Source organism: Dendropsophus ebraccatus, chromosome 6 (genome assembly GCF_027789765.1).
Source record: "Dendropsophus ebraccatus isolate aDenEbr1 chromosome 6, aDenEbr1.pat, whole genome shotgun sequence".
Taxonomy (NCBI): domain Eukaryota; kingdom Metazoa; phylum Chordata; class Amphibia; order Anura; family Hylidae; genus Dendropsophus; species Dendropsophus ebraccatus.
Window position 1 is genome coordinate 36,936,366 of NC_091459.1, and position 24,596 is coordinate 36,960,961.

A 24,596-nucleotide genomic window follows, 5' to 3' on the forward strand; every position below is an offset into this window, starting at 1 on the left:
AGTGCTCGACTCCAGTACAAGACCCATTGAAAACAATGAGAGACTCGAGCATTTTACCAGGTGCCTCCTGCTCAGCAGAGAGGAGGGTTCCTAATTAACCTGAAATCTTACAAAATTATAGCCAGGTCCCCCTTGTGGTGGCCAGACTGTGCTCTGTTGAGGGGGAGGGGAATTACTGTATACTTACCACTCCAGTCTTCTATCTATCTTTACTATCGCCGCTAATTGGCTGAACACAGACTTTGCTCAGCCAATCAGGGACTGAGGCGGGACACTTCTGATTGGCAATAGTGAAGATAGAAGACACACATTAAGCTTTGTTGATAAGCAGTGCTTAGCAGTCTTTCAACAAGCTTTTTGTTTACCGAGTTGAGCATGCTCGCTCAACATTTATTATCACTCAAAATTATGACCATATTTAGATTTATTTTTTTTTACTATGTGTGAACATAGTAAAAGTTTGTTGTTTTGTTAATTGATACCTTGAAGACACCTAATTCTGCTATGATTTATGGTACATTTTAACTGTAATTTAGATGGTTGATTCAGTAAAGAAGACACATGTTATAAATGGCTATAGTATTAGTTATGGCACATAGGAGTCCTGAACAGAACTGGAAACAGCCATAAGGCAAAAGAAATAGATAGTGTTTGCTTAGGATGAAAATCAAGATAAAAAAAATTGCTTTTAGGTACAGTACATTGCTCTAAAAGAACATATAATAATATCAGCAAACAAAATAATGTTTTGATGAGTGTTTAATATGTGATATAAATGTGTTTATTGTATGCTATTGTTACTGTTTCTTTAACTGCTAATTTTCTTTCTTTGTTCTAGGTATGTGACTGGTGCAAGCACATACGGCATACAAAAGAATACCTGGACTTTGGAGACGGAGAAAGAAGGCTTCAGTTCTGCAGTGCAAAGTGTCTAAATCAATACAAAATGGACATTTTTTACAAAGAAACACAAGCCAACCTTCCAGCTGGACTGTGCAACACATTACATCCTCCAGTTGACAATAAAGCAGAAGGCACGGGGGTACAGCTGCTAACTCCAGATTCCTGGAATATACCGCTGACAGATGCACGAAGAAAGGTTCCTTCCCCAGTGTCTGCAGCTGGCCAAATGCAAGGTCCTGGATCATCAGCCTCAACCACTGCCTCCCCCTCTGAAATTGCCAACTGCTCAGTTACTAAAATCCCTACACCGATTCCCAAATCCATTCCTCTGAATGAAAGCCCAAATATAGCCCCGGTTCCTGTCCCACCACCTGCCATTGTGCCTCCCATGGGTGTGCCACCCAGGAGTCCTCCGATGATTATGACAAATAGGGGACCGGTTCCTCTGCCCATATTCATGGAACAACAAATGATACAACAGATACGGCCACCATTTCTAAGGGGACCTCATGGCTCTAATCCTAATAGTCCTTTGCCCAATCAAATGATTCCTGGTATGGGTCCACCAGGTGGGCCTAGAGTCATGGGACCTACATCAAGTCCTATGCATAGACCAATGTTATCACCTCACCTTCACCCGCCAACTACACCTACAATGCCAGGCAATCCACCAGGACTGATTCCACCACATCCACCTGGAGGTCCAATACCTAGTCTTCCTTTTCCTCCTATGGGCATGATGCCAAATGGTCCTATACACATGCCTCAGATGGTAAATTTTGGTTTACCGTCACTTGCTCCTTTAGTGCCACCACCTACCCTTTTAGTGCCATACCCAGTTATTGTCCCCTTACCTGTTCCTATACCTATTCCCATACCTATTCCTCATGCAGTGGATTCCAAACCCCCAAGTGACTTCTCCAGTAACCCTGAAAGCATCATTCCAAGTTCATCCAGTGATGGCCCAGGCGCAAAGCCAAAGGAGAATGCTTTGCAGATGAAGGATTCCAAACAAAGGTCTTTAAAGCCTTCTGATACTTCACCTGGTGGTTCAGGGCTCTCTTCTCACCAGGCTCCAGTCGGTTTGAAAACGGAAATTGTGGATTTGACGTTGAGGACAGTAAGCCCAGAAAACAGTAAACCTAACATCCCTAATATGCTTCAGGTGCCACAGGATGGGGTCATAGATTTAACGGTGGCTCATAGGTCTAGACTCCATAATGTAATTCATAAAGCAGTTAATAATCAGTTAAAACTTGAAAATGAACCTATCAGTGTTGTAAACTTGGCTTTTAGTAACTCGGATAGAAGCAACTGTAATGACTGTATGGATGGTGGCAACCCAGTGGAAACAAAGCTGTATCCATCCAATGACTCGAATTTTTGTGGTTCAACCACCCGAGCCCCAAGTACCCCAGGACATGAAAATAGTGCAGCAGTTTGCAATGTAATTGTAAATGGTACAAAGAGCACAGAGGGGACAAAAAACTCGGATAAATCACACGAGCAGAAAAAGACATTAGACAAGGAGCCAGTAGTTAGCGAGTTGGAATCTGTTAAAGAAAATAACTGCGCTTCAAATTGCCACTCCGAGCTTGAAGCCGGCAAGAAGAGTCTGGCGGAAGAGTCTCTGACGGCAGGGGACAAACAAGATCCCAACCTAAACAACCCTGCCGATGAGGACCATGCCTATGCTTTGAGGATGTTGCCTAAAACAGGCTGCGTTATCCAGCCTGTGCCAAAACCAGCAGAAAAGACTGCAATAGCACCATGTATAGTCTCTTCTCCAATTCTCACCACAGGGACAGAAGACTTAGAGCCGCCGCTCAAAAGGAGGTGCCTCCGTATTCGTAATCAAAATAAATGAAGGTTTGTGAAAATACTAGCCATTCAATTTTCATGATGATTATTGAATTCATGAGTTCTTGACATAAAACAGCAGGACAAAACCCATTACTACATCTGCTTCGCCAATTTGCTTTATCGTTTTTTCAGAACATTTCCAGTTCATAGTTTCTATAGACTTTTATTTATTTATTGTTGCATTTATTATTTCAGTAAAACTAATTTTTTTTTCTTTTAAATTTTACCAGATACCAAAAGGTGAAAAAAATACAATGTTTATCTTAAAGGGGTACTACAGTGAAAAAAAAAAATTGAAATAGAAGCAAATGACAAATCTATGGCATGTTCTGACAGCAGCTGATTTGAAATTTTTTTTTTGCTAAAGTACCCCTTTAAAATATAACTGAGATTGTGGTTCAGGAAGCTCTTAGTATCTAAATCTAACAAAAAAAAAATGCACTCTATGCAAACCTGTTTAAGTGCAGAGCTCTATGTTGTGGTTATGTGTATTTTTTCTTACTTATCTGTTTTCTTTGAAATTTGCTGCCAAAATTACTGAATTTTATAGACACATTTTTGAGGTTACTGAAGCCTGGGGTGAACCCGAGGTGCATACATTACATTCATTATAACAGAAATAGGATTACATTAGTCAGAATGCCACTATATCGTGAATAAATAGTAGATATACAGTACTGGTGCGGGTTGCTCACTGTATGGGAATGGTAACATTCTGAAAAGGTATCTTTCTCTGGTTTCCTAGGGAGAGCTTGCCATGCAGTGCTTATTACATCCAAGGGATGAACGTTTCTATTGCAATAACAGCTAAAGATTTTGCTGTGTGGGATAAGGGTGCAACCGCAACATCTTTTCATCCAAGCTCAATCCTCTTATCAAACATAGAACAATGTCATAATAAAAGTATGCTCTTCAGTTCCCCTCAAAAAGTTCAACTTTAAAGAAGTTTTCCAGGAGTTAAAAAAATGTAGCAAACTGAAATATGTTGTAAAACTAAAGGATACTCACCCAATAAATCTCACCCACTCCTGTATATATGTATGGGGCGTCTTTAGAAATGTATATACTCTCCCAGTGTGTATTCTTATCTAGCTTTGGCACTTCTGTATTTGCTTTTTATGCTTTTTTTGCTTTCTATGCACTGGGCTTTGTTGTGTTATACAGTATTTTTGTTTTGTTTGTTTTTTTTTGCTTTTTGTCATGTCCTGTTTTTTTGGACTTAATAAAGATTATATATTTTTTAGGTTTGCAAATAGTGATGTGCACCAAAATTATTATCCTGTTCAGTTAGGGTGATTTCTATGCATTTGTGCGTGAGTCTTAGGGTCCTATTACACGAGCCAAATGTAAACAAGCACCGATCTGCTAGATTATTACGATTACACAGCCCCATAATAGTTTAGCAAGGGCTGCACGGACATCGTTAGCAATGTCTGTGCAGCCCTTGCTTAAACACGTAATACTTTACCTGTCCACGCTCTCAGTCTTCTCCTGTACTCTGTATGCGTCCCGGCACAGTGTGCTGCAGCTTCAGAGTGGCTGTCTGAGTCGAAAGGCTGCTCAGCCAATCACTGGCCACAGTGGACCGAGCCAGTGATTGGCTGAGCAGCTTGTCAGCTCAGACAGGCCGCTCTGAAGCTGCAGCGCATGGTGCCAGGAAGCATACAGAGCGCAGGTGGAGACCGGGAGCGTGGACAGGTACAGTATTAACTGTTTTGGAATCGCCAACCATTGGCCGCGCATCACTATTGCACACAGCAATGCCCAGTCGGCGGGCATAAAGTCACAATCAGCTGATGATCGTTTCATCGGCTGATCGTTGTCTCTATTCCACAGAGTGATCATCGCCAAATCGGCCCGATTCAGCCAATTATCGCTCAGTGTAATAGACCCCCTAGGGCACTGTCACAGCTACTGACAGCATTAGGGATGCACATCCGCAACTGTTTGCAAAGAGACTGCAGTTGTACAAACCCCTCCATTCCTAGTCTATGTGTATATGGGGCCATAGAAATTAATGGGTCCATATTCTGTCCACATTTGTGGGTCTGAATACACGGATGAGTGAAAGGGGCCTTAAACTATATTTTTGGCTGTGTATATTAATATATGATGACTTACCTCTATACAATGATGTGACCACTGCAGGCAATCACTGGCCTTCCCCTAGTATAACTAGTCCAGCCATTGATTGGCTGCAACAGTCATGTGAATGTATGGCATGTCAACAAAGACCGATGGGGACCACCAGAGCATCTGTAATGGAATAGTGCAGGGGTGAATAACCTTTGTGTATTAGCATTTACTGTGGTCGGTTTCACTCAGTGTCCCCTAGCTGGTTCTAAGGTTGCCCTTTATATTGTATTCTACCATACGGCTCCCGAGAATTACACCATGTTTGTTAATAAGCAAATTAGCTTTTCTGGTGTACTGACTCTGCATCCCCAGTGCACCGATATCTCCTCCCCTCGGTGATGCTTCTCCCTCATTTAGGTTTGTTCCCATGCCTGGCTCTGAGATCCCACGTGTGTAGAGCTGGGTACAGGTCTGCGCTGTAGGACTCAGGGTCCTATTACAATGAGCGATTTTTAACGATTAACGACTAACGATAATTGATTGCAAACGAGATTGTTTATAGTTAACCTGAAATCGTTCACCATATTACACAGAAGTGTAAGTGTACTCGTTAGTTACGTTCGTTACTACGATCGTTATTGCGATCGTTACTAAGATTGTTTATTCCTTCTGATCCCAGAAAAACAATGAACAATGTGCAATTACCCTGAACGATTAGTGAAAAAAAACCGCAACTTAAGCGAACGAACGTGGAATTACAGCGAACGATTAGCGATAATTTTAGGTTCAGATCTATATCAACGATCAACCACATACGAACGATTCTTCGATCGTTGCCTGCAACTACACAGAACGATTATTGTTTAAATTCAAACGATTTAACGATTTTTCGCACTTGGGATGCAGGGTCTGTCTCCAGGTCACCAGAAAATCTAATCTGCATATTAACAAAACTGCAACGTTCTCGGGAACTGGGTGGCAGAATCAAATTTAAAGGGCAACCTCTGATGCTACATTTGCTTAAATAATCACTTATGATTAGGGATATTCCCTTCTCAACTAACATCTCAACTAAGGTAAATTTTCAGGACTCTTGAAACGATATTTTTGTAAATACAACCAAATGGCAAACTTGCCTCCTTCACCTGATATGCCGACCCTTTTTTGTCGCTTGACAAGCCCTACAAGTTGAACTATATTAGGTGAGATGGGAATACCCCTTTAATAGATGCCCAGAGTCCCAGACTGCCACATTGGAATCTCCAGGTGGGCCTTAAAGGGGTACTCCAGCGAAAATCTTTTTCTTTCACATCAACTGGTTTCTGAAAGTTGTATAGATTTGTAAATTGCTTCAATTTAAAAAAATCAAGTCTTCCCATACTTATCAGCTGCTGTGTGTCCTGCAAGAAATGGTGTTTTCTTTTCATTCTGACATAGTGCTCTCTGCTGCCACCTCTGTCTCTGTGCAGGGCAGGAGAGGTTTTCTATGGCAGTTTGCTGCTGCTCTGGACAGTTCCTGTCTCGGACAGAGGTGGCAGCAGAGAGCACTGTGTCAGAATGAAAAGAAAACACCAGCAACTGATAATTATGAGAAGACTGGAGATTTTTAAATAGAAGTAAACTACAAATCTATATAACTATCTGATACCAGTTGATCTGAAAGAAAAATATTTTCGCCGAATAACCCTTTAAGACTCCGGTGACCCTCTCTTAGCAGTCAGCAGGCTTGCAGGCTTGTTAGCAACACTACCTGTTCTATGTAGCTGAAGACCTTGGATGTTCATTACAACCAATTGCTGATCCATTGCGGTTTTTATTGATCACAAATTTCTTATCTATACAAACTGTAGTGATTTCTTTTCTCTAAATGTATGTCAATGTCATCCAGGTCTGAAGTATCAATGGATAAAATTGCTCTTCAAGTAAACTTATAGATTTATGTTTATGGACTGCTTTAGTATTGTTCCTAATACACATACTGATCTTTACTGGATCCTATCCAACTATATAGTATTGATCAAAAACTGCACCAAAGCAACCTTGTGTGAACAAGGCTTAAAAATATTTTGCTTTACAAAAAAAAAGTGGTTTTGTGTTTAATGACCATTGTATTGTGCTGCCATCTTGTGACCAGTTTTAGATTAGATCAAGTAAAAGTCGTCTTTGAAAAACTTCGGTTCTTTATGGTTTAAGGGAAATTTTACATTATACAATGTTTTTAACTTCTCTCTAGTATAGTATTTAAGTGCCTATTCTACAGTTTCCTACATTTTATTGTGGCAATCTAGTAAATTGATAGGCTATAGCTAGAATATGTCATCACTTTATGATCAGTAGGGCTCTGTCCTCGTCGGAATGACGGACTTTATAGTACTTATTTAGTTTTCATCCCTTTTTTTTTTTTTTTTTGTGCTACTGCGCAGGGGAAAGATTAAGAAGGGGCTACAGCCCTGAATCAGTTACAGATCCTTCCCTTTTAGGATTGGGGCATGTTCACAAATGTGTCCCATACAAACACTAGGGTCTGGAGATGTTCACTGGAGCAGATTTATCATCTGCGCTCCTGGTGTACACCACATAAGGCTGCGTTCACACAACATATATTTCAGTCAGTATATGTATATTTCAGTCAGTAAATTTCAGTCAGTATTGCAACCCAAACCAGGAGTGGATTAAAAACACAGAAAGGCTCTGTTCACACAATGTTGAAATTGAGTGGATGGCCGCCATTTAATGGCAAATATTTGCTGTTATTTTAGAACAACGGCTGTTATATTGAAATAATGGCCGTTATTTACAGTTATATGGCCGCCAGCCACTCAATTTCACCATTGTGTGAACAGATCCTTTCTGTGTTTTAATCCACTCCTGGTTTTGGTTGCAATACTGACTGAAATAAACTGACTGAAATATACATATACTGACTGAAATATACGTAGTGTGAACGCAGCCTAAAAGTGTAGTGTTTTGCAAATATGGGCGAGCATGGGAATACGACCCTCTCTCACATCTGCAAACAGGCGTAAAGCATGATAGTAATGTGCGCCTTCTCCGGTGCAGGTAGATTTCTGCGCCCGACGTGCAACACACACAGGTCCCAAAAGACTTACTAAGAGGGGTGCACCTTTTAGTAAGTCCAGTAGGGTGAAAGATGGGTGTACGCCGGTGTTGATAAATCCATTGTGTCTATCTCCATGAGGCTTGCTGCAAAGCATGTCACTAAATGTTGTTAAAAAAAAAAGCCCAGGCAAGGTGACTTCCCTTGTAATAATGTACTGCAAAACTGCATTTGTCTCTCTTCATGTGGCTCCATAGAGAATTAAGGGAGCTGTCGCATGCAGTAAATGCAGAACTGGGGAAGAGAATAGTTTAAGCCACTCTGTACCCACAATCTGACCCCCCCCCCCAAACCACTTGTACCTTCGTATAGCTGCTTTTAATCCAAGATCTGTCCTGGGGTTCGTTCGGCAGGTGATGCAGTTATTGTCCTAAAAAAACTACTTTTACACTTGCAGCCCCGTGCCCAATGGCCAGGGCTTAGATTATCTGTGCCCTAACTTTGCCCCACCCCTCCGTCCCTCCTCCCCACCCTCTTCATCATTAGGGAATGCCACTGGAACATTTTCTCCTGTCTGAACATTGCACAGGTGCCTTAACGATCCAGCCCCTGTTCAGTATTCACACAGCTGATGAATAGGAGACAATCTGCCTTGAGCATTCCTAATGATGAGGAGGGCTGGGAGGAGTGACAGAGGTTGTGCCAGCCTAATGCATACACAATCTAAGCCCCGGGCAAAGGGCACGGGGCTGCCAGTTTAAAAGTTGTTTTTTAGGACAATAACTGCATCACCTGCCAAACGGACCCCAGGACAAATCTTGGATTAAAAGCAGTTTGGGGGGGGGGGGGCCCAATTGTGGGTACAGAGTTGCTTTAATGTATTTTTCCTTACTAAAGCAATTACCATCATTAGCCATGTTTTCAGTGAAAAAATAATATATGCTTCCATATACTGAAAACATTTGCTGACATTTCACTAAAAGCTCAGTCAGTCAGAAGATAAAGGGGCTTCATGCTCAGAGGAGCACTGTGTCTTCTTTGCTTTTGCAACTGGTGGCATCACAGGGCATAGATGTCTGTAAACAGCACCATTTTATATGTCTCTACGGCATGTCAGAAGATGGTTAAAAGTAAACTTTTCCTTGTATTTGTTTTTATTTTTACCATATATAATGAATAAAGCATGAGCCAGGTTTGCTATAAATGTGTTCAGACCATAGCTACAATAATATAAAGCTAAATAGGGCTGATAAAAGCACACGTTTAGATAAAAGTTGTTGCATACGTCATTCAAGTACTGTGACTGACAGTAGAGATGAGCAAGTATACACTATTCGGGTGATCGAAAGTACTTAATACTCTAATGAGTACTGTGTAGAACTCATGTAAAATAGCTAGTCTCCATTATGGTATCTTAAATTAACCAGTAAACAAGGGACTGGCACATCCTGCTATGCTGTAGCCATGATGGCTGGTGGTCTAGCAGTGATTGGTTGCCCGCATCAGGTGACCTGGGTGTATATAGAACCAGGTCACCTGATGCTCAGTTTACTTGTGTTCTGTTAGCTGAGAGGGAGAGCTGCTGGAGCAGGGACAGAGGGAGTGTAGGGCTTAGTGTTAATAGTCAGGTAGGCCAATAGTTAACAAACACCCAAAAGTCCTTTTCAAGGCTAGTAATCTCACAGTGTGACACAACAAACAAGCAATTTTACATATAATATACCAGTATTACAATTATACCGATAGTGGTTCAGTTTACTGGTATATAGCTAGTATACACATTCGTATACTGTGCTACAGTTTGTATTAGTGGAGTACACAGTAGGAGTACTAGCATTAATCCACAACTACACAAAAGTGCTTTTTAGGACTAGTGATATCCTTTGTCACACAATAAAAAAAGCATCTGACATACATTATAGTATACCAGTATTAGATGGCCTATTCAGTCTGAGCAGGGGCGTAGCTAGGGGTTCAGCCTAGGGGGGGCGAGTGAGTCTGAGTGGGCCCCCAACCAACGTTACCCATAGGGAACCCCAGCAGGTGACAAGGATTTCTGAATAATAAAGGGAATATTGTTCTACATTTCTGATAGTGAATAAGGATACAGAGCTGTGTAAGAGGCTTCTACATCTGGAATATAGAACCGCAAAAAAGTAAAAGGGCTTAAGATTAGAAAAATATAGCTGCCTTCTTCCACAGACAGCACCACTCTTGTCCTCAGTTTGTGTGTGGTATTCAACTAAAGTGAATGGAGCCAAGTTGTGATACCACACACAACCTAAGAGCAGGGGTGGCGCTGTTTTTGGAAGAAAACAATTATGCTGTTTTTCTTTCTGGAGAACCCTCTTTTCTGGAGAACCCTTTTAACCAGATTATCTTTGCCTAAAAATAATAGTGGTATAGGTAATAAGCTTTTAGACATCTATCTATCTATCTATCTATCTATCTATCTATCTATCTATCTATCTATCTATCTATCTATCTATCTATCTATCTCCTGTCAGATTGTCTATCTATCTATCTATCTATCTATCTATCTATCTATCTATCTATCTCCTGTCTGTCTGTCTATCTATCTATCTATCTATCTATCTATCTATCTATATATCACTCCATCTGTCTGTCTGTCTATCTATCTCCTATCTATCTATCTATCTATCTATCTATCTATCTATCTATCTATCTATCTATCTATCTATCTCCTATCTATCTATCTCCTTCCTATCTATCTATCTCCTATCTGTCTATCTCCTATCTATCTATCTCCTATCTATCATCTATCTATCTCCTGTCTGTCTGTCTGTATGTATGTCTGTCTGTCTATCTATCTATCCATCATACTGAGTACAAATGCTGGAAAAGCTGGGTGACCTCCATTATACTGACTACAGGATACTGGAAAAGCTGGGTGACCTCCATTACACTGACTACAGGATACTGGAAAGGCTGGGTGACCTCCATTATACTGACTACAGGATACTGGAAAAGCTGGGTGACCTCCATTATACTAACTACAGGATACTGGAAAAGCTGGGTGACCTCCATTACACTGACTACAGGATACTGGGAAAGCTGGGTGACCTCCATTATACTGACTACAGGATACTGGAAAAGCTGGGTGACCTCCATTATACTGACTACAGGATACTGGAAAAGCTGGGTGACCTCCATTACACTGACTACAGGATACTGGGAAAGCTGGGTGACCTCCATTATACTGACTACAGGATACTGGGAAAGCTGGGTGACCTCCATTATACTGACTACAGGACACTGGAAAAGCTGGGTGACCTCCATTACACTGACTACAGGATACTGGGAAAGCTGGGTGACCTCCATTATACTGACTACAGGATACTGGGAAAGCTGGGTGACCTCCATTACACTGACTACAGGATACTGGAAAGGCTGGGTGACCTCCATTATACTGACTACAGGATACTGGAAAAGCTGGGTGACCTCCATTATACTGACTACAGGATACTGGAAAAGCTGGGTGACCTCCATTACACTGACTACAGGATACTGGGAAAGCTGGGTGACCTCCATTATACTGACTACAGGATACTGGAAAAGCTGGGTGACCTCCATTATACTGACTACAGGATACTGGAAAAGCTGGGTGACCTCCATTACACTGACTACAGGATACTGGGAAAGCTGGGTGACCTCCATTATACTGACTACAGGATACTGGGAAAGCTGGGTGACCTCCATTATACTGACTACAGGACACTGGAAAAGCTGGGTGACCTCCATTACACTGACTACAGGATACTGGGAAAGCTGGGTGACCTCCATTATACTGACTACAGGATACTGGGAAAGCTGGGTGACCTCCATTATACTGAATAGAAGATTCTGGAAAGCTGTGTGACCTCCATCATACTGAGTACAAGATGGTCCCAGAGCTGTATATATATATATATATATATATACTGTTATATATATATATATATATATATATATATATATATATATATATAGCTGCTGTGTCTGGTCAGTGGTGTGGGTGGGTGGTTGTGTGTCTGTGTGTTGTCACTCCTCTCACAGTACCTGACACCTTCCAGCGCTCAGCAGCCTCACTTACTGTCAGAGCTGCTGCTGGATGACTTCAGTCCCTCTCTGGCAGCCATGGACGGCAGGATCCCTCCAGCTGCTGGTCCCTCCCCACACCTGGCAATAGCGGGCCCCCTCAGCTGTCGGATGCCGTGCCCGGCCAGGGCTGGATGTTTTTCCTGCTTCTTCCTCACACGCTGCTGCTTCTCCCCTCCCCCTCACTGTCCTACAGAGTGTGGTATGAGGGGGAGGGGCCAGCAGCAGCTTGTGAGGAAGAAGCAGGGAGAAGATCCAGCCCTGGCCGGGCACGGCATCCCACAGCTGAGCGGGCCCGCTATTGCCAGGTGCTGTTAGCTTCTTGGGGGCCCCGGCCAGGACAGACATGTGTTAAGGCTGTCTGCAAAAGCAATAGCTTTTGCAGACAGCATTAACTGTCTGAGACCTTAGTGGGCCCCTGCCTGAGTGGGCCCGGGGGCGACCGCCCCCTTTGCCCCCGCCTATTTTCGCTACTGAGTCTGAGGGTATATTCACACGAACGGGCTCGCAGCGAGATTCTCGGCAGGTCCTGGCAGTTCCCATACACTACATACTTGCTGCGGTCTAAACGACCGCAGCGAGTATGTAATTATACCGCCCTTAACCCCTTCTGCTCCCGGCCGGCTCCCCCGCTGTAAGCATACATTACCTGTCCTTGCTGCACGGGTCCGGCGTCCTGCTCTCCCGCCCGGCCAATCAGTGGCTGCGGCTGGGCAACACACTAATTGGCCGGGCGGGAGAGCAGGACGCCGGACCCGTGCAGCAAGGACAGGTAAAGTATGCTTACAGCGGGGGAGCCGGCCGGGAGTAGAAGGGGTTAAGGGCGGTATAATTACATACTCGCTGCGGTCGTTTAGACCGCAGCAAGTATGTAGTGTATGGGAACTGCCAGGACCTGCCGGGCTCGCAGCGAGAATCTCGCTGCGAGCCCGTTCGTGTGAATATACCTTGATAGTGGTCCAGTATACAGCTAGTACAGCTAATACAGTGGCCCGGGAAAGTTAGATGCATCCATGCACGCTCCCCCTGCGGTTTCCATTTCATTTTTGTTACTGTCTGAGGTTTCCAGGTACACCCTCCCCTCTACCGAACAAGGGCTGCTGAAAAATGCTTGAATCTCCCATTGACTTTAATGGGGTTCGTTACTTTATTGAGCATTTGAGTACTGAAAAATACTTAACATGAATTAGCGGCATTCAAGTATTTTAGTGCTCGCTCATCTGTAACTGACAGCAGGTCTAGGGCAATGACGCTTCCTTTTGTTTTCTTGTCACTCTCAGCATCTGTCATATAGAATATACGTCTGTGTGTCACTGTGCCCTTTTATTATTTGTCTGTGTGTCACTGTGCTCTTGTATTATTAGTCTATGTGTCACTATGCTCTTATTATTAGTCTGTGTGTCACTGGTCTCTTTCTATAGAAATCCCAGCATGCAAGCCAGAAGGGAGGGATGGGGGGGCAGACACCAAGCGGCAATTTATGACTATATGTAGAGAGTGTTGCTTCCACTGCTTTAAGTAACATATGTAATGGATACAGTAGCGCCTTGATTTCTAGTAAATATAAGAAGCAGCTTGACTGTAACTCGGTAGCAGTAACATCATCATACCTAATTCATTAGATTCAGTAATATTTCTGGATCAATTAGTTGCTGATGAGTTATAAATAAAGAAGATGGTACGCCGTAAACCATCTGGCTTCTAATCACAGATGACATCGCTAAAACGATAGTGAACAATTCTGAGGAACACATTAGAAGCCAGATTAGACATTTTATAGCCGGCTGCCCTTAATCTGCCAGCTAAATGCATTAATTCTGCAAAAAAAAAATAATCCCCATATTATCCAAATATAACTAATTCTATTTTAGTAGAATTTTATTTCATGTCAGCCTTTATGCGAACGCCATAAAAAAAAAAGAGAAAGCGGTTTTTAAAGACCCTTTAAATAGTTATAAGCTTAATAGTTTATAGCTTAATTCCATGCCATTAACAATGCATATAATAAAAGAATTGTAATGTGTGGCACGCACGGCAACCGAATTTATCCATTCTTATTTAGCCAGACAACGTCTTTTATCCTTATTAGTTCTGTGTTAGCAGAAAACTTCCAAGATTCAATGATCCGTGTAACAAGACTTTAGCAAATAACTTTACAATCTAAAGAAATAAAAAATAAATAAAAAATAATGGCAGTACAAACTGAGGCAAAATGAGGCTTCGTATTATCTGTTTCTGGATCAGCAAAATATTGGTTATTATATCAGTGCAATATACATGCTAAAATGCATTGTAGCATAAAATAAATAATAATAATAATAATAATAATAATAATAAATTAGTAAGTCACTGTACGTCAAGGCTGACTCATCTAACTGCTGTTTTTACTTGTTTCCATTGACCGGCAGCAGTAAGGGGTGGCATGCCACCTCTACTGCCACCAGTGGCTGTGTCGGGACCTGCAGGGCTTTAGAAGTTCTGGTGCCAACAGTTAGATATCACTAAGGGCCCTATTATACGGAGCGATAATTGACCCGAGAAAACGTAATAGAGAAAACGATCAACCGATGAGACTATCAATGGCTGATCATTGGTTTAGGTTTGGACCTAAAGTCGTCGGGTGCCGATCATGCATCGCTACGTGTAATAGCGATGCACGGCCAACGGCTGACGATTGCCTAAACATCTGATACCTTACCTCTTCCCGCTCCTGGTCTTCTCTCCTGTGCTCCGCAGCTTCCCAATAACAGCAGCTGCAGCGTCTGAGCGGCCTATCAGCTGACAGTCCGCTCAGCCAAACACAGGCCGCAGCAGTAGAGAGGTAAGGTATAAGGTGTTTGCGCGAGGGCTGCATGGACATCACTAATGATTTCCATGCAGCCCTTGCTGGCCGATTATCGGGCTATCTAACAGGTCCAGTAAACAAGCAACGATCTAGCAGATTGGTGCTCGTTTACAAAAATAATCGGGCCATAGTCGGCCCGTGTAATAGGACCCTAACACTGCTGCATGCAGCTTTAGAGAAGCTGAGCCCCCATTAATGTCTATTCTAATGCTTATAAGCACAAGAATATAGATTAGAGTAGGGAAGCTGTTGGTGTCAGGGGTGCTGCACCTCAAACAACCCTTAAGGGGGCCAGGAGAAGCTCAGAGGACCGTGCTATGCTCTGAGCATGGTTTTCAGAGCATTCATGCGGGATTTCATCTCAGGAGGAGTAGTTGAAAGTAAAGCCTGGTGACTGTCAATCAATCAGCTGGAGAATGATAAAAGTTAGCACAGGGGCTCAGCGATTTACATAGCCGGGATTTTGCATCCAGGGGGAACACCCTTTGGGCTTTTGAAGCTCATTTCCATAATATTAAAAAGACAGCTATCTCAGCACTTGAGGGCTCAATCTGTAAAAGCAAGGTATGCATGAAATCAGACTAAGAGGCTATGTACAACCATATATTTAATGTAACCACCTAAAACCCAGTGACAGGTACGCCTTACTGTCTTTGGTACCATCTTTGAGTGCATATGGCCTTTAGATCAGTTTTTATTAAATTTTTTGGGGGTGAAATATAACAAGGATTGTGTGGACGCACAGATCTGAAGAAGGGTAAAAAACAAATCTGCACAAAAGTTGCTGCTTCACCAGGGTTAAAGTGGTGACCAAGAACCCAATTGTTACTCTGAGGTCTAAAGATCCTGTGTATAGAAGGGAAATACCTATACACATCTATAGATCTATCCATCACTGCAGCACGCTACCCTTCTGGGCCTTATGACAGAGTGGCCATAAAGAAGCCTCTCCTCTGTAAAAGACACATGAAAACCTGAGGTATGCAAAATAGTACCGCAAATTCTCTGCTCTGATGAAACTAAGACTAAACTTTTGCTTCAACTAAGTATTAAGCAAATGATCTAAAAACTTATCCCAAAGTTTTCCCTTTTCAATAATTGAACAAACATTTCCTACATTCAGTTTTTATTTCGTCATTATGGAATATTGAGTACAGAATGGGGTTTAGAGCAGATAAATATATAGGTTTGTGAGAAAAGATTTAAAGGGGTTATCCAGCGCTACAAAAATATGGCCTCTTTCTTCCAGAGACAGCCCCACTCTTGTCTCCACTCTTGCAAACCGCACCTGAACTGGAGACAAGAGTCGTGTTGTCTCTGAAAGAAAGTGGGCGTGTTTTTGTAGCACTGGATAACCCCTTTATTGGACAACATCAGTACAAATAACTTTTGACATGTGATCAGACATTCCAAAAGTTATTGATCACAGCAGGTCTCTGTTGAAACCTGCTCTGATCAGAAGATATGGCCGGGTATCAGGATCAGTCTCAGTCTCAGTAGTGAGACCCACTATGATGTCCCACTTTTGACATGTCTATCTGTAGTGACAGGTAAGCGTTAATTTATACATGTGAAATTCTGCTAATTCTGGACTAAGAAGTGGATGGTTCTGCTCAAAAACTCATAAATCGAGTTAGACATTGACTAAAAGGGCCACATAATATGGTGATTTTGATGGTTTCCATACCAAAGCCACCCTTTGGCTTTGTCCTTCCCTGGACAGTTATCTGGCTAGTCCTGTGTTTCAAGACTCTCAAATAAGGCTCCACAGAGTATTATGTGCATATTTGAATTTCCCAGGGGGCAATGCACCTAGGATTTTACTGTATTGAGTGTTTTAATCAGCAGCCGTTATTTTTGGCTGGTCTCCCTGAGATCAGTGATCTGTTTGGTGTGTTGGTCTATTAGGCATTGCTCCCACCTAGCCAGAATCCTAATCCACACTGATGAGGGACAACAACCTGAAACAGCTGTTTGTGGATGGATACCTGGCCTTGGTTTCTCCCTTGTCATGTCCTTGTGTTTGTAAATTGAGTTGGACATTGACTAAAAGGGCCACTTAATATTGTGGTTTTGTTGGTTTCGTTACTGGAGCCACCACTTGGTTGGCCCCTTCCCTGGAGTGATATCTGGCTAGTCTTGTGTTTTGAGATTTACATGAATGAATGGCAGGTCTTTTCCCACAATACTATATACTAATGTGCTTAGCTATTCCTGATCTATAACATGATACCCACAGAATGGGCTGCATTTTTAATGTGACAGGTTTCCTTTAAGTCTAAACTCTACTAAAGCTGTCAAGAAGCGAATGGTTTGAACTTGATGACGTATCACATTACAAAAAAAATTAACGTCCTACCAATTCAAGGCACTCAAGCAAGATATGACAGGTTTTCCATGTCTATATTGAAATGTAAAAACTATAATTACTATAATCACCTTCTACTTTAGTTTTAGTTTGTTATTTGAAACCCAACAAAACGGATTTCAAATTTATTTTTTACCATATGAATAAGAATGGTCACAGCTAATTTGCATGTTGTTGTATACAGTTCGCTGTAATCATTTGCATAGCATCACCAATGCTGGTTTCAGAAATAGCTCCATTTATACACCATGGCATCATCTCATTTTACTCACCAACTATACAGATAATGAAGCAATTAAACCTAATTAATGTCTATTTAAAGAAGCTATGTCATGCCAGAAAGAATTGTATTGTTCCAGAATAATAATCATTCTAAATTATTACTAACTAATTTACCATAGCAGATGTAAATCTTATTTTCATCACGACGACTTGCAAAACAATGTTTCTGCTGATCAGTGAAGAAGTTGAAATGGTTTCAGTAATGACTTCCCGAGCAGCAGTTACGTCACGACCTGTCAGAAGGAACGACGTTACCTATCACATTTATATAGCCGGCTAAACTCCCACTGTGATGTCCACCTATGACTTAACCATTGGAGATAAGTCAACCTCCAGCACTCTTGGGTTCGCCCAAACCCGAGTGTACAACGTTTGATTACCGGAGGCTGAAGAAATTGGATGGAGCCCTAAGGCTGCCTTGTAAACTTCAATACAGCCAAGGGCCGTTCTGTGATGGATTGACTTCATTTCTGTTGAACTGGGATGGGGGCACATTCGGGGGGCCCCCACATCCTAATTCACCATAGCACACAATGGAAAGTGCGGCCTGGAGCTGCACTTTCCATTGTGTGAACTGTCAGTGCTCTGTGGCTGCTATTCAATGAATAGGGCCGCAAAAAACTGACATGTCAATTTTTCCTGCAGTCGCTTGCAATCCCGGCCGGAGTGTATACTATGGGGGAGATTTATCTAACATGGTGTAAAGTGAAACTGGCTCAGTTGCCCCTAGCAACCAACCAAATTTCACTTTTCATTCCTCACAGACTCTTTGGAAAATGAAAGGTGGAATCTGATTGGTTGCTAGGGGCAACTGGGCCAGTTTCACTTTACACCATGTTTGATAAATCTCCCCCTATGTGTATACACTCCGGCTGGGATTCCATTGACTGCAGTGCAACATAAATTTTCTATTAATCATGGCTGTTGTCGCAAATTGGCAACAACGGCCTTAACCCCTTAACGACATCGGGCGTAAATTTACGCCCTGATGCCGGTAAGGGAGTTCAGAGCGGGGCCGCGCGGCGGCCCCGCTCTGAACCGCGCCGGTCCCGGGTGCCGCGTGTAGCCCGGGACCGTAGGTATTAGCGGGCACGGTCCGATCGCCGTGCCCGCTAATACAGTAATCGGATGCAGCTGTCAAACATGACAGCTGCATCCGATTACCGGACGCAGCGTCATCCCTGGTGTCTAGTGGGGAGATCGCTCCTCCGGGATGTTATCCCGGAGGAGCGATCTCCGTAAATGAAGCCGGCCGGGGACCGCTCCAAGATGGCGCCGTCCCCGGCTCGGCACTCGTTTACTTCCGGCTGCAGCAGCCGGAAGTAAACGAGTGCCTATCTCATGGATCTCTGCAGCATATCTATGCTGCAGAGATCTCTATGAGAGATCAGATCACTTATACTAGAAGTCCCCCAGGGGGGCTTCTAGTATAAGTGTAAAAGTTTAAAAAAAAATGTCATTATTAGTAAAAAGCCCCCTCCCCTAATAAAAGTCTGAATCACCCCCCTTTTCCCAGGTTATAAATAAAAGTAAATAAATAAATAAATAAATAAACATGTTTGCTATCGCCGTGTGCGTAATCGCCCGAACTATTAATTAATCACATTCCTGATCTCGCACGGTAAATGGCGTCAGCGCAAAAAAATCCCAAAGTGCAAAATTGCGCATTTTTGGTCGCATCAAATCCAGAAAAATTGTAATAAAAAGCGATCAAAAAGTCGTATATGCGCAATCAAGGTACCGATAGAAAGAACATGTCATGGCGCAAAAAATGACACCTGACACAGCCCCATAGACCAAAGGATAAAAGCGCTATAAGCCTGGGAATGGAGCGATTTTAAGTGACGTATATTTGTTGACAATGGTTTAAATTTTTTACAGGCCATCCGATACAATATAAGTTATACATGTTACATATCGTTTTAATCGTAACGACTTGAGGAACATATATAACAAGTCAGTTTTACCCCAGGGCGAATGGCGTAAAAACACATTTCCCCCAAATAAACAAAATGCGGGTTTTTTTTCAATTTCACCACACTTTGAATTTTTTTCTGGTTTCGCAGTGTACTTTATGCAAAAATTCAGCCTGTCATTGCAAAGTACAATTAGTGACGCAAAAAATAAGGGCTCATGTGGGTCTCTAGGTGGAAAAATGCAAGTTCTATGGCCTTTTATGCACAAGGAGGAAAAACCGAAAACGCAAAAATCGAAATTTGCTCTGTCCTTAAAGGGTTAATTAATACAAAATTTACGTTGTGTGAACATGGCTATAGGCTGTATCCATGTTCTCCAGGACTCCATAGGGCTGCATGAAACTTCTTCCGCCACCATTAATCAAACGTTGCACACTCAGGTCTGGGTGAACCTAATCATGCTAGAGGTTCATTCATCTCTAGTAATCACCATTATAACCTCACCTTTTATCATCATAAAAGTGATATTTTTCAACATTTTTTAAAACATGTCTTTAAACACAAGCCTTGCATTTTTGTTCCAGGGGTTAGCCACTGCAGCTTCTAGTACCATTATTTAAAGGGCTGACGTGCCTTCTGATATCACTGTCACTTATGATATCATCACTCTAAGGCTAAATGCCACTGAAATTTGTCCTTATGATGACATCAAACTATTTTCTTGACACTTTCTGTGGCCCTGATAATGTCATCTGCTGTAATGTCACCAAGTTATTAACCTCCTCTCACAGATCCAGCCTCAGAGTTCAATTCATAGGACTGGCAATCACTCTTGTATTACCTCTCCAACCGTTATCTGTATAATAGCTTAGGTCTTGACCCTTAGAGGGAATATTTCAGGTAATTTGACATATGTCAGCTACCCTGTGACATCATAACATGCATTACTGTATATGCCCAGTGGTCACTTTGGGTCTCATTTACATATTAATTGGGTATGGGCAACTTCAGGGGTGTAAAATCTGATGACAGTTTCCCTTTTATTAAAACGTATTAAAATCACGGCTGTTATTTTACTAAAAAAAGACAGTGTGTGAACATTTTTAGACAAAACTGAAAATTTCAGCTTCTACTTTTTTTTTTTTTTACCGATCAACTGCAACACCTGCAGCCTTTTGTGTAAAATTCTGTAGACTATACGGGCATCATGTAGATAGTAAATATGTAGAAAGTAAGGGTATGTTCACTCTGAGCAAATGTGGCGGAATCCCGCCTGCGTCCGTGTGACACTTTCTTTATGGGAGGACTTGCGCGCCTCTGCTCCTGCCGCTCTCCGCTTAAAGAATATAGCATCATGTAGATAGTAAATAAGTAGATAGTAATATGGCATCATGTAGATAGTAAATCTATTAGTATAGACCAATATGCATGTGGACTAATGTTTTTTTTTCCTATCTTCCTACAGGATTTGGCTAACAGGGTACCTTGCATGAGAAAACGGGAGCAGCACAGTCTACATACACTTCACCAACCAACACCAGCTGGTCCACTTCTTATTTCCATTCGTCTGCCTGCGACTGCCTTTGCTGAATACAAACTAACTTCCTGCTGTCTCTACTCATCACTCTGTCATGCAAGAAAAGCCATGACATCCATATCTCATAGGATGCTGAGCATTCCTTTTCACTTCACTTTTCCCCGCATCTACCGTTGGTGTCGTAAAAGAAGAAAGTGGACCAATGAATTATTCACCCCCCCACCCCAAAATATCTGTATGACTGGAATTCTACGGACTTCTTATTTTGCTTAAGAGACGTATGGTTTTGCTGCTACAATGAGAATTGTACTTTGTTCTATAGGGTGTGGAACTGTTCTAAAGGGTAAAAGGTTTTGCATTGGAGTAGCAACACTTCATAGTCATCTCTCTCTTACCCATTATGCACTTTTTAATTGAAACATTTATAGAAAAAAGTTTTAATTTTTTTTAAATTTTATTTTAACAAAGGCCATCTTTATGTCTAATGCCATATTCTCAGTGTTAGGCTTTATGAATTTGAATCCTTACGGAGCGCAGTAGAAGGCAGCATGAATAGTTGATATTGTGGTTTCTTGTGCAGGCTAGATGGCAAAAGAGATCTGTAAATGTTTATTCTACTCACATTTCTTTAAAACCCCCTCCCCTTTAAGCAGCACCCCAGTAAGGAACAGAGCAAAAGTGTTAAACTAAAGACCAAAATTCCCCTAGGGTGTAAAATAATCCGACCAGGGAGGGAGGAGATATTTGCTGAGCGTCATAAGAGATACAGGATGAAATTTCAGCCTCCCTAGATTTCCCTGATCCAGGAAGCCAGCGAGACAATCTCTCCCCATACACACAGCCCCTTTCATGATAATTGGAATAGTATGGGCATGCCAATGACGGAACGGGGGCCAAGAGGAATTTTTTTTCCCCCTAGACACCCCTCTTCTCGGAAACACAGCTCCCCCTTTTTCCTGCCTGTTATTCTGTTTTCGTGTTTGCTTACGCCTGTCTCGATGATGAAGAAGAAGAAGAAAAAAATGTGCAATTCAGTCCTCAGTCACTGGAGTGAGGATATAACAGGGTAGAAGACACATTGATATAATTATGTGCACTTGTACAGATGTAGCCAAGAGTCCAAAACAACACTAGCATAGAGCTCGTGTGCCAGCACTTATCTTTAAGAAAGAGTGGAACCGATGTCACGTATACCCCCCCCCCCCTTCCTTATTTTTTTCATACAATTTTGGAGAAATCTCATTCAATCACATTGTGATTCAGTGTATATGTTTACTAATTCAAATAAAGCATTTGCTCATTCACCTTTCCTGCACAGTGCCTGCTATTTGAAGTAGATGTGCATTTTTTTTTTTTTAAACAATAATGTGGATTCAATAGGAAGGCATCCTGTGCAGTATGGATTGGAGCATAGCAGCTTTTTTTTTTAGTGTATGTGTACTGTTAGTACTATGTATATACTGTATTTCTATAGCTTTGTTTGTAAAAAAAAAAATGGAGGAAAAAAAAAGACAAAAACAATATCACTTAGCAGTTTAAACTACTGTTTCAGAAATGATCCCCCTTATATTTATTAACATGGAATCCCGAATTTGTGGAGTGTCAAATCCGCTTTCTGTCATGTTACATGTGTCCAGAATTGTAACTTGTTGAGAATATCCCACCTATCCATTTGTTTCCAGAATTAAAGTACGACACGTCATTCTTTGGTACATTTGAAGAAACTCTCTATTGTTATTAACATTCCCACTGTGAAGAAGGCGATTTGTGTGTGTGGAAAGGAAGTGAACTGAAGTGTTTGTGTTTTGTTGGATTATTAGGATAATGATAACTTTATGGACTGTTCTTTAGAACATTTCTTTTTATCCTATAAATTTCTGTGCAAACTTTGAAGATGTTGTTTTTTATTCTCATGATTTACTACTAGGAGTGGCATCTACAAAACAAAGCAACCTGCACTAAAATGTAACTATGAGTATTCATTCGTGTATAAAGTCATGATGTTATAAACAATAACATGCCAGTCGTATAAACGATTTAAAGGAGAAGTCCGGCGAAAATTTTTATTAAAGTATTCTATTGCACCCCAAGAGTTATACAAATCACCAATATACACTTATTATACCGGAAATGCTTATAAAGTGCTTTTTTCCCTGCACTTACTACTGCATCAAGGCTTCACTTCCTGAACAAAATGGTGATGTCACTTCCTGGATAACATGGTGATGTCACTTCCTGGATAACATGGTGATGTCACCACCCGACTCCCAGAGCTGTGCGGGCTGTGGCTGCTGGAGAGGATGATGGCAGAGGGACACTGAGGGACACAGGGCACTGGAGGGACACTGAGCATCCCCCTGCCATCATCCTCTCCAGCAGCCACAGCCCGCACAGCTCTGGGAGTCGGGTCGTGACATCACCATGTTATTCAGGAAGTGACATCACCATGTTATCCAGGAAGTGAAGACTTCATGCAGTAGTAAGTGCAGGGAAAAAAGCACTTTATAAGCATTTCCAGTAATAAGTGTATATTGGTGATTTGTATAACTTTTGGGGGGCAATGCAATACTTTAATAAAAAATTTCGCTGGACTTCTCCTTTAAGAGATGATGGGTCTGTGGTATACTGAGCCTATTTTATGCAAATCTGTGATGTCTACCTGTTAAAAAGGAGATATACAGTATATATATATATATATATATATATATATATATATATATATATATTATAATTTTTCTATGTGGCTCTTTTTTAGTGCCTATGCCCTAGTTTGTGCCTAACAGGTTAGGTTCATATCAAGTGGATTGAAATCCACAAAAAGAAGTAGGACCAGCACTACCTAGTTCACACTCAGCGGCAAAAGCGCTCCCAATCATTAACTTCTATGGAAGCCGGAGCAATACATGGAGATAAAGGTGGTGTTCAGTAATATAAGGTGATAGATATTGGATGATAGTCTAGTAAGCAATGTAAATAGAATAGCGGCACTCAATTGGTCTTCTCTTCAAACTTTATTGTAGTATAAAAATAATAAAAATCTTGATGCACAACACAAAGGTGAGGGAGGACAAACAGAGGTGCACAAAGCGTCAGACTGTTTCGTGCGCTACTAATATGTCTCTGTCAATGTGAGGGAGATATGTCAAAAGTTATGATCAGTTGGGGTCTGAGTGTTCAAACCAAGACCAATCAGCAGAACAAGTCGGGAGAAGTCAGTACTCAGTCGCGTTCTCTCCCAGCTCTGTGTCATGTGAAAGCCTATGTATGTCTATGAAGGTGTCTTGCTCACACACACACAGAGCGGGGAGAGGACCACGGCAGTGTAGTCAACTTCCCGCTGGTTCTCCGGATTGGTTGCGGTTTGCACGCTCAGACCCCAACCGATCAAAACTTTTGACATATCTCTCTCACATTGACATATTAGTAGAAATCTGTAGCTTGGTTGCTTTGGGTTACGGATTAACTTAAAGGGAACTCATTCCAATTAAACTGCCACAATTTGGCTGGCTGTGGTTAAGTAGAAACATGATCACAGTAGAACTATGAAGATCTGTCATGTGCTACTCAGAAGGAGTGGCTCGATCCTGACCTATCATGCCACTTGATCCTCTATAAAAAACTCAAACACAGGTAAGTGGTTACCACAGTCC

The 24,596-nt window shown here is 41.8% G+C and overlaps 1 protein-coding gene across 2 annotated transcripts in view; it reads left to right on the plus strand.

Annotated features, from left to right (window-relative positions):
• The window catches only part of SOBP (sine oculis binding protein homolog), a 152,077-nt gene extending 129,257 nt beyond the window's left edge, over window positions 1-22,820 (plus strand). For both annotated transcript variants that reach the window (XM_069974802.1, XM_069974803.1), the window contains 2 exons: window positions 839-2,772; window positions 20,875-22,820. In XM_069974802.1, coding sequence (XP_069830903.1) covers window positions 839-2,770 — 1,932 coding nt within the window. In that variant the 3' untranslated portion in view covers window positions 2,771-2,772; window positions 20,875-22,820. The remainder of the gene's footprint in view (window positions 1-838; window positions 2,773-20,874) is intronic.
• Window positions 22,821-24,596: the final 1,776 nt, after the last annotated feature.